At 59.3% G+C, this 13,035-nt stretch overlaps 1 protein-coding gene and 1 long non-coding RNA gene across 6 annotated transcripts; both read right to left on the bottom strand.

Moving 5' to 3' along the window:
- Positions 1-903: 903 nt before the first annotated feature.
- P2RX2 (purinergic receptor P2X 2) lies at positions 904-4,532 on the bottom strand. Of its 5 annotated transcripts, XM_069496745.1 has the most exons (12): positions 4,277-4,532; positions 4,024-4,159; positions 3,860-3,931; positions 3,706-3,781; positions 3,438-3,534; positions 3,189-3,269; positions 2,856-2,994; positions 2,522-2,652; positions 2,295-2,385; positions 2,096-2,161; positions 1,942-2,019; positions 904-1,749 (listed from the first exon to the last, which is right to left on the bottom strand). In XM_069496745.1, exons 1-12 carry the CDS (start codon positions 4,450-4,452, stop codon positions 1,645-1,647), a joined length of 1,248 nt encoding a protein of 415 aa, XP_069352846.1. In that variant the 5' UTR covers positions 4,453-4,532; the 3' UTR covers positions 904-1,644. The 5 variants fall into 5 exon arrangements, with proteins under 5 accessions (XP_069352846.1, XP_069352844.1, XP_069352845.1 ...); XM_069496743.1 differs by having other exon boundaries at positions 904-2,019; XM_069496744.1 differs by lacking the exon at positions 3,860-3,931 and having other exon boundaries at positions 904-2,019.
- Positions 4,533-5,748: 1,216 nt separating this feature from the next.
- Positions 5,749-7,986, bottom strand: LOC138401392 (uncharacterized). The gene is made up of 3 exons (XR_011236516.1): positions 7,314-7,986; positions 6,604-6,704; positions 5,749-5,798 (listed from the first exon to the last, which is right to left on the bottom strand). It is a non-coding gene; the product is annotated as an uncharacterized lncRNA (long non-coding RNA).
- Positions 7,987-13,035: the final 5,049 nt, after the last annotated feature.

A 13,035-nucleotide genomic window follows, 5' to 3' on the forward strand; every position in this document is an offset into this window, starting at 1 on the left:
AGCTGACTTTACATCTGTCCTGGCCCGACAGCTGTCGGCTGTACTTCCAGTTTTCATGTAAATTTTACACCTAAGGGTGAAGTTCTCCAGGTTGTCATTGTGTGTTGGTGCAAGGCGCCCCGGCCTCTGGAAGGAGACTGGGTGCCACTGGGCATGGGTTTGGCCCCCCGGTGCTGCTCAGGCCATCTGCCCGGAGAAACCTGATGCCACTCGGATGGACGGAGCCCTGTGGCCTCCAGAGTGGAGATCAAATCAAATTAGGGCAAGCTGGGCGGGAGGGGATCCAGCTAGCCGGGCTTCGTTCCGGGAAGCGAAGCCGGAGAAGACCCAGGGGAGAGGAGACAGCCAGGGACAGCCCCTCGTCCTCCATCAAGGCCACCCCTAGCAGGACCCAGGGTTGCTCCGCGCAGCCGTGGCGCCTGCCTGGGGGTCGGGGCATTTGAGGTGGCAGAGGCCACAGAGAGAGAAACCCAAGCCCCTGGCCTGGTTCCTCAGCACCAGCCAGGACCCAACTGGAAAAGCCAGTTTCTCCAAAACTAAAGCTGGGCCTCTGGAGCCCCACACACACTGAGGTGTCAGGGGACCCCAGGGTGGGCGTTGTGAGTGGGTGCTGGCTCCATACTACCTGTAAACATTCCAAATTCAGGCCTTTGGTGGGGTCTCAGTGTCCCCTGCTTTGCCCTCTGGCTGTGGCTGCCCTGGAGCTTGGTTTCCTGTCTGAGGTGGGTGTCACCTGCTGCAGTCACAGGTCTGTGCAGCTCAGCACAGTGCCCAGACCCGCCCCCTCGCCACGGAGCCAAGGCCTGGGCTCCTGCGGCAGGGCCCACAGGCGCCTGGCTGGCGTCCGAGGACGTGGTAACCAGATTACCCGAGGCCCTGATCCGGTTAGTGCCTCTCCCAGCCCTCCCGGCGCTCACCCTGCCTTGCCCGCCCAGCCCCGTGGAGCGTGGACGGGCACTGTGACCTCGGGCCTGCACAATCTGAGCTTCCGTTGTCCTCGGGCGTGACCCTCGCAGCCTTGTCCCACGGTCTGGGAGGGAGGCGGCACGGGTCTGGGTCTGGGGCAACGCTGCAGGGAGCTGGCGAGTGAGGGGCCCAGGCGGGGACGCCACCCTGGGTCCCGATGCAGTCGGCTGTGTCCCTGTCCCCTGGGCGCCAGGGCAGGCAGACACGTGCACACTTGGCACCCAGGCAGGGGACGGGCATCCCACCTTGTATTCATGGGCTCAGATGCTCCTTCCCAAGGAACAAGTCCAGAAGGTTCTGGTCACGGGTTTATTGGATGCTGAGCATGTCGTGACTTCTGAGGGCAGGGTCCAGGCAGAGCGTGAGGTTACAAGGCTCAAGGTGGGGGCTGGGGGCGGCTTTCCCACGCCCCCAAGAGCAGTGGCAGAGAGGTGAGGGGGTGGGGAGCCCTGGGCGCGATTGGTGGGGCAGGGGGACATGCCTCTACCCGCAGACCCCAGGAGGCTGGGGGAAGGTGGCAGCCTCTGGTTCCCAGTCTCGTGGAGATGCTCGGCCACTGAGGTGCCTAGACAGGGCCCCCGTCCACGAGGCAGGTCCCCCAGGGGGGTGGCCAGGCCGTCAGGGACCTGGTCTGTGGGCCCAGGTCTGCAGCGAGGCACGATGGGAAGGACAGGAGGCTCAGAGTTGGGCTAAACCTCTGGGGTCCGTGGGCGTGGAGTCCAGGCGGGGAAGCTCGGAGGCAGGAAGGCTTTGTCCTGTGCTCTGTCCAGGGGTGTCCGCCATCTGCTCGGGTGGGGCAGAGGTGGGGCACGGCGGCGGGCCTCCCTCTGCCCCTCCTCCCGAGTGCGGCCCGCGTGGGTGGATGGGGCTGGGTGGCCGGTCCACGGAGCAGTGACCAGGTGGGGGAGGGGCCTGGCCCAGAACAAGGGCAAGGGTCACAGGCCAGCTACTGGAGGGGGGCCTCGGCTTACACACCTTGTCGAATTTCTTGTGGCTGTAGACCTTGTTTTTGTTCATGAATGTGAGCAAGATCCAGTCACACAGAAAGGAGCCCTGGGGCCGGCAGAGACCGGGCGTCAGGGCCTGGCAGACCCCCCACACCCACCAGGCCCCCAGGTGGGCTCCTTACCACCCCGATGGAGGTCAGAGCCGTGGCCAGGTTAATGATGGTGGGAATCAGGCTGAACTTCCCGGCCTGGGGAGAGCAGGCGTGTCTGGATGGGGCCACCTGGGGCTCGGGGGGGCGGGGCTGAGCCAGCTCGGTCACGGCTGCAGCCCCCACTTTCAGGAGGCGAGGGGCCGGCCCCACCCCAGCGGGCTGTGCTCACCTGCCCGTGCACGATGACGTCGATGCGGATGCCGTAGGCTTTGATGAGCGTGCGGGTCGTGGTGCCGTTTGTCTTGTAGTACTTGGCAAACCTGGAGCGGGCGACCCGGAAGCCGAGTCCAGGCTGCCTGACCCCGCGGACGTTGCGGGGGCCGGGGGGCTGCTCCTAGGGCAGCTCGGGGGAAGCTCGGGCCTCTGGGGTCAGTCATGCCCTGAGGACAAGGGTACCTGAAGTTGTAGCCCGACGAGGCAGGGACGTGTTTGGGGTCGAGCCTGCGGAAGGAGTACTTGGGGTTGCAGGCGGCTGCAGCCAGGTCCAAGTCACAGTCCCAGTTGATGATGACACCTATGACACCACCCTGCCAGGCAGAGCGAGAGAACGAGAGCGAAGGAGCTGGTGAAGGCGCCGGCGGCAGCCGCGTGGCCAGGTGTCAATAATTTAGCAGGCGCACACACCCAGTCTCGCAGATTGTGTTTCTCTCCTCGGGCCAGGACTGCAGAGGGACGCGTGGCCGGGACAGAGTCCCCTCCTGCGCAGGCAGAGCCGCCCACCCGTCCTCACCTTATGCGCGAGCTCCGTGAAGTTCTCCCCAGCCTGCTCCACGACGAAGCCCAGCTTGAAGATGGGGCAGTAGGGGTCTAAGGCCTCGTCGAAGGAGCAGTGCTTCAGGTACCCGTCCCTGCGGTCTGCGATGTTGCCCCTAGGAGGGGCAGGGGCAGAGCCTGGCACCCCAGCAGGAGGGGCAGGGACACAGCCTGGCACCCCAGCAGGAGGGGCAGGGACACAGCCTGGCACCCCAGCAGGAGGGGCAGGGGCACAGCCTGGCACCCCAGCAGCTCACTCCCAGCAGGCAGCCCCCACGCTCACCCTGGCGCCACGCCCACCGGCTCTTACTTGGAGAAGCGGAACTTGGGGTAGTGGATGCTGTTCTTGATAAGGATGGTGAAGTTCGGGGCCATCTTACCCAGAAATTGGCTGAAGAGGCACAGGCAGGGATGGTTCAGTGCCCACCCCCAAAGCCCCCCACCCCGCAGAGGCCCCCTCCCCAGTACACGTGGCCGCTGCCCGTGCAGAGAAAGTGGCCGTAGAGCCTCGGGGTGGAAGCCGAGGCCGCAGGTGGGTGGGGTCGCCGAGTGCCCCTACCTGACAGAGGCGCCGTCTTCCACGGGGCACCAGCCGGACACCTCGCAGGTCTTGGAGGCCCCCTGGTAGTAGGGTACGCAGCGCCCGGTCCGCAGCCCTGCGGGGCAGACACTGCCGAGCTGGCGGTGGGGCATCGGGGCACCCTGACCCTTCCCCGGCCCCCCGGGGGAACCCTGACCCTTCCCCGGCCCCCCGGGGGCACCCTGACCCTTCCCCGGCCCCCCAGGGGCACCCTGACCTTTCCCCGGCCCCCCGGGGGCACACTGACCGTTCCCCAGCATGTCTAGTTCCCCAGCCACGCAGTCCTCATCCTGGTGGCAGGCGGCGTTGGGGACCCTCATGCTCTAGGGCGGAGATGCCAGTCAGGGGTCCTGCAGGGACAGGGACCACCCAGGCCCCCCTGCCACTGGACCCGGCCTCACCTCTGGGCAGGTTCCCAGGGCCTGGGAAGGGGTGACCTCGATCCTGGTGATGATGCTGAACACGCTGCCCCCCTGGGCTCAGAGAGAGGAGCCGGTTGGCGGTGACAGCTCCTACCCCTCGTCCCCCCAGGATGTGCCATTAGTGGGGCAGGGGCCGGCCGTACCTCGGGGGGCTTCACGTATTCCTCCACGTCCCACACTTTGTGCTCCGACGTGGTGACCCCCTTGACCTTGGTGATGACGGAGCTCTCGGGCCCCGTCTCGCTGTCCTGGTAGCTCTTCTGCACGATGAACACGTACCTGCGGGGCAGGGGCGGCGCCGGCTCCGGAGGCGGCCCGGGAAGGTGGGAGCCAGGAGCGGGAACGCCCTCCCGGCCCGCGCCCCCGGCCCGCACCCCCGGCCCCAGCCCCGCGCACCACACGAAGTAGAGCAAGATGAGCAGCTGCACCGTGCGGTACAGGACGCCCAGGCGCCGGTTCCTCACCACGATCACCTTGGGCGTCTCGTAGTCCCAGAAGGCGGACCAGCAGCCGCGGGCCAGGCGCCGGACCACGGCCGCCCCCGCCAGGGGCTTGGGCTGGGCAGCGGCCATGGCACGGCCCCACCGCGAGCCACCTCCCGGGAAGCCGCAGCCGGAGCCACCCCAGCCCCGCGGTGAGGGCGGGCCGGGGGCGAGGCCGGCGGGGGAGGCTGCCGGGCCCTCCTCCTCCTCCTCCTCCTCCAGGGAGTGGCCTCTCGCACCCTCCCCGCGCCCCTGGGCTGGTCCCGGCCGCAGCTCCGGACTCCAGCGACTGGGCGGGTGTCCCCAGGGGCTCGGAGGTGGAGCCGGGGTGGGGCAGCCCCGCCAGGAGCCCAGAGGTGGAGGGTGGAGAGCCCGAGCGGGAACTTCCCAAGAACGAGGAGACAGAGCTCGGGCCGATTCCCCGCCGGGTCCTGTCCACGGGTCTCCGGCTCGGGACAGTCTGGTCCCCGGGAGTTGCGGCTGCTTTTCGCTCCCGAGCTGGGTAGCAAAGGACGGAATGATTACTCCGAACACAGGGTCGAGAGGAGAGAGAACAAAATCTGAAAGAGAAAATGGGCCCCGCGGCTAAATTCCTCCCTGGATTTGTTTCCAGGGGTCAGAGCCCTTTGCTAATTTCTTCACCAACTTCCATACAGGGCGGCTGTTTTCAGCCGACTTTTGCACTCAGCAAACAAGCAGCTTCCAGCAGGCGTTCAGAGCCGAACACCGGACCCTTCATGCACTTGCTCACGTTCTTCCCTCCACCCATCCTTTCTTCTAGGCCCAGCCCCCACATGTCCCCTTGTTGTGTATTTGAAATTAGAGATGGGGTGTGAGGAGAGAGACGTAAGCTTCAGCCTGTGTTTCTTCATAATGGCCGCGGGAGGTCATCGATGGGCAGATCCATCCTGGAAAGTAAGACACAAAGTGACAAGACCAAGCATGACCGGTTGATAATATATAGGTGTTTTTGGGTGGTCATGGGAACGCAGCGTGTTGTATGATTCCTCCCCCCAGGAGGACTGGAGGAATGATAAACTACTGGCTGATAGTAAGCCAGTCTGCGCCATTTCTCTGCCAGGAACGTGGAGGCAGCCACCCTCCTCCAGTCCCTGTCGCGTCACTGGTAGACAGAGGGGTCTTTGAGGCCCCGAGTTAGGGGCTTAAACATAGGCAGGTTTAAGACAGGACCCCAGTGAACGGTGCCTGGGAGAAATAAGAGGAGGAAAAGGCTGCAACGCAGCCCTCAGGGAACCTGACTATTACAGGCAGCAATAGCCACATACTCCCGGAAAGTGTCCCCGGGGTAGAGGGGCCCCCAGTGGTGTCAGCACAGCCGAGGCCTGTGTCCCCAGCTGTCTCACCTGACCCCACGCCATCCTGGGCGCCGTCATGGTGTTACCCATATGTCACGGCGGGACCCCCATCGGCAGCAGCTGGAGGGAGAGGTTTCATTTGTGGAATCCAGCTCTTGATGTGGCAAACCCGTCTGGAAGGGAACCACTAGGGACCTCTAGAAAAAATACAAATAAAGATAAAATTCCCCCGTATAGTCCACTAGGACTCATGCTAAAATATTGGAATGATAGTGCCCAAACTAAAGGGAAAGAGAAACAACAGATGGTGAAGTATTGCTATTTCATTTGGATGCAAGAACCCATTCTTAAACCATCTGTATTTTGGCCCAAATTTGTTTCCAACCAAGACTGGGTTTGCCAACTTCTAATTGAATATGTTCATAGCTAAAGTCCCGTCTCTCAGGAAGAAATTGACTCTGCCCTCTGTTGGGGGAACGGTCCGTGGTCTTGTTCCCTCTTAAAGGGAGGGACAACAAAGAAACAGGAGAGGATGAAAAAGAGAAGCCCTCTCCCCCCTGGGACCCCCTTTCCTCTCTACCCCCACCTTACAACTCTGAAAACCCACGTGCTGAAAATTCTCAAACGGTGGCCCTTTGTCCAGCCCCCTGGAGGGAGGAGCCAAGGATGTGAGATGGGAGGAGGTGGATCCTAAACCACCACTAGGGCCTCAGCTCCTACCCCAACCCTGTACCCTTCGCTCCCTAATTTAAGGAAAGAAAGAGCACAATGTAAAAAGGACATCCAAAACTTTCCCTTTCCTTCCCGGGATGAAAAATCCCAGGGTGTATACCCACTCCGGGAACTGCCCCTAGGTGGCGGAGAAACAGTGTCAGTGCTCCCCTTACTAGTTCAGAAGTCAGAAATTTAAAGAAAGAGCTAGAACCTCTGTTAGACCCGCAGGGGGTTGCAGGTAAGCTGGATCAATTTCTAGGTCCCCGGATGTACACATGGCCGAGCTCCTGTCGGTCCTGAGTGTTCTGTTTTCTGGGGAGAGAAGGGGATGATTAGGAGACAGCTATGGCCGTCTGGGAACATGAGCACCCGCAGGCCCCAGTGAGGTGCCCGCAGAGGTGAAATTTCCAAATCAGGAGCCCCAGTGGGACGGTAATAATGAAGTCCACAGAAACACTATGAGAGATCTTAGAAATCTGATTATAAAAGGCAAAGGGGCCGGGCGCAGTGGCTCACGCCTGTAATCCTAGCACTCTGGGAGGCCGAGGCGGGTGGATCGCTCAAGGTCAGGAGTTCGAGACCAGCCTGAGCAAGAGTGAGACCCCCCCGTCTCTACTAAAAATAGAAAGAAATTATCTGGCCAACTGAAGATATATATAGAAAAAATTAGCCGGGCATGGTGGCGCATGCCTGTAGTCCCAGCTACTCGGGAGGCTGAGACAGGAGGATCGCTTGAGCCCAGGAGTTGGAGGCTGCTGTGAGCTAGGCTGACGCCACGGCACTCTACCCCGGGCAACAGAGTGAGACTCTATCAAAAAAAAAAAAGAGGGAATAAAGCCTCCTGCCTCAACTGTCCACCCCCCACTCCCTGTATGAAACCCAACAGCAGGACCGGACCTGTGTCTTTCCCCAGCGACCCACCTAAGGTGCCCATTACAGAGGTCAAGGATTTAAGGCAGACAGCTGCAATAGAAACTGGGTATAAAGACGAAAACGCCTGGTTAGAATGGATCAAATATTCTGTCCCCACCCTAAATAAGAGCGATTGTCACGCCTGTGTGACAGGGAGACCGGAGGCCCAGACAGTTCCCTCTCCACGTGGAGGGTCTGCGGATCCCGCGGGCAGGCACTGGGTGGTAGCCTCTTCCAGGAGGCCGTGGCGTGGGGGGATGAATCCTGCAAAACCCCATCGTTGCTCTTCCCCACACGAGAGGTCTTGCAGGTCAGCCCCCGACGACCCTGAGGCCACCAGCCTCTGACGTCAACTTCACCTCGTCTCTCCAGACAGGAGGGGGCGGCGGCTCTTGGAAACACGACAGGTGCAACGAGAGCCTGGCCTTCAAGAAGCTGCAGGATCAGTCTGCCCTCTCCGTACCCGAGGAGGGTCTGGGGGGATTGCGAGGACACACCGAGGTCCCACCGGGAAGTGGGAATGGCACCTGCGCTTTGGTGCAGCTGGCCGTCCCTTGTGCCCTGGCGTCCACCAGCTCCCAGTTGAGGAAAGGGGACATCGGACAAAAAGAGAAATAGATGCTCCCAGAGGATCTTTTGGTCCCCGTATTTTTATTGACGCTATTGGAGTCCCGGAGGGGGACCGAATGAATTCAAAGCTAGAAATGAAATGGCTGCTGGGTATGAATCTTTACTTTTCTGGTGGTCCACCATAAATAAAGATGTAGATTGGATCAACTACGTGTACTATAATCAGCAGAGGTTTGTAAATTTTACCAGGGATGCCATGAAAGGTATGGCCCAACAACTGGGACCCACCAGTAAAATGACCTGGGAAAACAGCTTTAGAGATGACGTCAGCAGGCAAAGGTGGCGTGTGTGTCAGGGCTGGAGGCCAGAGCTGCACTCACACCCCAACAGCACAGCTCCGATGACAGTCACCAGAGCTCTGCGAGGACTTACAGCCTCGGCTAATGAGCTGGCTGGAAACCCAGGGACAGGGGACCCTTGACCCGCTCCTGGAGCAGCGGTTTGGAAAATGGAAAAGGTTGATGACGTCAGTGCTGACTTCCTTAATTATTGCATTTGGTGTCTTAACATTACTGGGACGTTGCTTTACCCCGTGTGCTAGAGGACTAGTCCAAAGAGTCATAGAGACACGCTGACTAGACCCCCTCTGCCACCCCCGTATGAGAACAGGTTACTACGATTAGAAGACCAGGAGCACCAAAGTCACCTCCTCCTCACCGAGTCTGAGAAGAGAGTCCGACAGAAGAGGGGGAAACTGGAGGGGGAGGTGACCTTGGCTTGATCTTCTCTGCCAGAGTGTCAGGAAGTCACACACTCCGACCACCTCGCTGAGCCTGAGCCTGAGCCTTCACTGCACTGAGCCCCCACCCTCTCTCCGTGTCTCTCCTCCACCCCTCAGCCAGTCGGGTGAGAACAATGCTGTGCGGTCGAAATCCCGGCCACTGGGATGAGATGCGGCCAAAGGTCTGCGTTAGGGACAGAGGCGAGAACCCACCTGTCGCGCCTGCCGGCTGCTCCGACTGCGCTGGCCCCTCTGATCACAGGTACAGGCTGTGCTTTGCCGGGACAGCTTGCAGGGTCTCACTACGCTCTTAAGGGCACCGCGCGTCATTTCCAACACTTGCCAGCAGGGGCCTGTGAGTGCCAGTGATGTGGCGAATGTGCCGATCCTGCAAAGTGGTCTGAAAGGCCACCACGGGTGACAGGTCCATCATCAGTGTTCACAGCCGTGAGGACGCCCTAGAGAGAGATGGAGTTTGACAATGAGTGACAGCAGGGGACACACTCACCCGGTGACAGGTCATTCCTGAGCGTCAACAGGTAACATCACAGGTGCCCAAAGACCAGGAAATACGCAAGGTCCATCTGCCAGAGTGAGTGAGGGTCAGGCCCCAGGGTCGACCCCAGGTGACAAAGACACACCTTGTGCACCGGAGGAGCTGAGCAGGCTCCTGTTGTGTGAGGAGCTCATTTCTGGGTGACGGAAACTGTTTGGAAAACGCGTGCTCTGGTGAAAGGACTGATGGACGTCACGGCATTTTTTTTTTTTTTTTTTTTTTTTTTTTGAGACAGAGTCTCACTCTGTTGCCCAGGCTAGAGTGAGTGCCGTGGCGTCAGCCTAGCTCACAGCAACCTCAAACTCCTGGGCTCAAGCGATCCTCCTGCCTCAGCCTCCCGAGTAGCTGGGACTACAGGCATGCACCACCATGCCCGGCTAATTTTTTTTTTTCTATATATATTTTTAGCTGTCCATATAATTTCTTTCTATTTTTAGTAGAGATGGGGTCTCGCTCTTGCTCAGGCTGGTCTCGAACTTCTGAGCTCAAACGATCCGCCCACCTCGGCCTCCCAGAGTGCTAGGATTACAGGCGTGAGCCACCGCGCCCGGCCCATCACGGCATTTTTAAAGGCGTTAGTGGAAGATACAGGGCAGGAAACGAGACAGTCAACGTTGTTATTTCCGGGCCCCAGGCAGAGGGATGGGAGCACGGATAAGAGAAATAAAGGGAGTGTTGCCCGGTACCTGATGAGCCTGTAGAACAAGGAGTTGTTGAAGTTTGATCAGGTAGATCCTTAATAAGAGCATTTTCAGTGTGGACAACGAATAGAACACACAGTGGGAGTCAGTGATGATGTTTAGAGGTTCTACTGGGAATGTTCTTTCTCCCCCCAAAAAAAAGAAAAAGAAAAAAGAGTCTCACTCTGTTCCCTGGGCTAGAGTGAGTGCCATGGCGTCAGCCTAGCTCACAGCAACCTCAAACTCCTGGGCTTAAGTGATCCTCCTGCCTCAGCCTCCTGAGTAGCTGGGACTACAGGCATGCGCCACCATGTCTGGCTCATTTTATCTATATATTTTTAGTTGTCCAGCTAATTCCTTTCTATTTTTAGTAGAGACGGGGTCTCGCTCTTGCTCGGGCTGGTCTCGAACTCCTGAGCTCAAATGATCCTCCTGCCTCAGTCTCCCAGAGTGCTAGGATTACAGGCGTGAGCCACCGCACTCGGCTGGGTGGATTGTTCGAGCTCAGGAGTTCGAGACCAGCCCGAGCAAGAGCGAGACTCTGTCTCTACTAAAAATACAAAGAAATTATCTGGACAACTAAAAATATATGTAGAAAAAATTACCTGGGCATGGTGGCTCATGCCTGTAGTCCCAGCTACTCGGGAGGCTGAGGCAAGAGGATTGCTTGAGCCCAGGAGTCTGAGCTAGGCTGACGCCACGGCACTCTAGCCCAGGCAACAGAGTGAGACTCTGTCTCAAAAAAAAAAAAAAAAGCCCATCTCTTGGAATTAACGACAGCTGGGGAAGACCGGGTTGTAGGGGCCCCATCGGGACTATAGCAGCACCAAGAGCTCTTGGGTCCTGTAGCAAACGCCACTTACTGTTCCTTTTAGGTACGACGAATACGGGAGTGTTCCATGGGCTCAGGGGAAGGGGCTCCGTGTCCCGCTTTCAGTTGGTCCTGGACAAGAGATTTTAAATGTTTTAATTTATCCTGCTTAACGGGCCACTGCTCCACCCAGAGGGGCGAATCAGTCGTGCGCTGTAAAGGTGTGGGTTGCATTGGATGCACCTGAGCCGTGGCCCCACGGAAAAGGCAGGGTAGTTAGACGATGCCATTGTTCCAGCAAATCTTGTCCCCATAAAGACGACCCTCTGGTAGGCAATGTGGAAAAGTGGCTGGTTTGCCAGGGGAGGAAGAGAACTCCCCCTTGGGGGAGGAGGAGGGGGAGGAGGAGGGGGAGGAGGGGGAGGAGGGGGAGGAGGAGGGGGAGGAGGAGGGGGAGGAGGGGGAGGGGGAGGGGGAGGGGGAGGAGGGGGAGGAGGGGGAGGAGGGGGAGGAGGGGGAAGGGGAGGGGGAGGGGAGGGGAGGAGGGGAGGAGGGGGAGGAGGGGGAGGGGAGGGGGAGGGGGAGGGGGAGGAGGGGGAGGGGAGGGGGAGGGAGGGGGAGGGGAGGGGGAGGGGGGGGGAGGGGAGGGGGAGGGGGAGGGGGAGGAGGGGGGAGGAGGCGGCATCGGCAGGGGCTGCTCACCCTGTTGAGCCACAGAAGGCGACGGTGGAGAGAAGGGCTCAGGATTCGGGGAATTTTAGGGCCGCGGAGGAGCAGCTCCCAGGACTGGAACCCGTGGGAACACGTAACAGAGTCAGCGCCACGAGCACCCGGCTCCACGTGGTAACACGGCAAGGGCCCCGCACCCCCCGCCTCCGATTCTCCTTGACAAACGTCCCCACTGGCTCCCGGGGCCTCACCTGCCCTCACCTGGGAACCGGGCGATGCCGTCTCACAGCGGCTGCAGGCTTTGGCTCCACAGGTCACCAGGCGGCTTCTAAGAGTCGCTGCCAAGTGCGAGACGGATTCGCTGGTCTTTCGTCTGCTCTCCCCGTGTTAGGACCCCCCCTTCCGAAACCACACGCGTCCGGCCCTTTCCCAGAGCTGCGGGCGGGACTGTCCCCTACTGGGCAGCCAAACGCTCACTGGGTGCGCGGGTTCCTGAGTCACTTGCTGCAGCTGCTTCTCGCTCCTGAGCTCGGTGGCGAAGGAAGGAACGGGTCCTCGAAACGCAGCGTTCAGAGACGGGAGAGACCGAGATCCGAAGGAGAAAATGGCCTCCCCAGCCAGGCTCCTCCCCGAACTTGTCTCCAAGGGCACGTGCAAAGGGCCCGGGCCGCGTGCTGAGTTAACACCCTCCATGCAGCTCAGCTGTTCGCAGCTGAACTTTGCACTCAGCGAACAGGCGGCTTCGGGAGGTGCTTTCACCTGACGCCTCACTCACCTGCTCACGGTCTTTCCACCCATCCATCCTTTCTTCTAGGCCCAGCCCCTGTCCCCTGGTCTCCTGTCCCCCCTGCTCCCTGGTCCCTTCCTTGGCCGTGGCCCCCGCACTCCACCCTGCAGCCCTGCGGGGACGCCCACCCCTACTTCGCCTTCCATGAGCCGCTGCAGTGGCCCCAACTCTCTGCTTCTGTCCACGGCTCATCCGTTTTCTTTTTTTTTTCCTTTTTTTTAATTTATTTTTTTTTTTTAACAATGGGTCCCAAGAGAGGGGCCCGGGCGAGCCTCATGGTCCCACACGTGGAACCAGAGAAGCCGCCTCATCCGTTTTCTTCTTTGCAAACCAAAGGCTTTTCGAGAAACTTTGCATGTCCCTGCCCCACCCACATTACTTCGAAGCAAGTCCCAAACACCATAGTATTTCACAAAATGATTTTTGCAGTATTCTTTTATTGTGATAAATCCACATAGCATATAATTAACCATTGTGTTTATTTCATTTTTAAAAATTGACAAATAATAATTGTACATATTCACGGGGTCTATAGTGACGTTTCAATGCATATAATGTGTGGGGGTCAGATCAGGGTAATTAGCGTATCTGTCACCTCAAACACCGATCATTTCTTCATGTTGGGAACATACAACATCCTCCTAGTTGAAACTATGTAACATAGGACTGTTAACCGTAGTCACCCCGCAGTGAGCAGTGCAGAACTCGGGAACTTACTCCTCCTTTCTAGCTGTAATTTTATGTCCTTTAATAAATAATCATTTTAAAGTGAACAATTCAAAGCTCTCCCTGCGCTGAGCCCTCCTGGGCGTCCTGGGCTCGCCGGCAGCGGCTGTCGTGGACACTTGTCCCGGCAGGGGGAGATGACAGAAGCGGG

This window comes from Eulemur rufifrons, chromosome 21 (genome assembly GCF_041146395.1).
Source record: "Eulemur rufifrons isolate Redbay chromosome 21, OSU_ERuf_1, whole genome shotgun sequence".
NCBI lineage: Eukaryota > Metazoa > Chordata > Mammalia > Primates > Lemuridae > Eulemur > Eulemur rufifrons.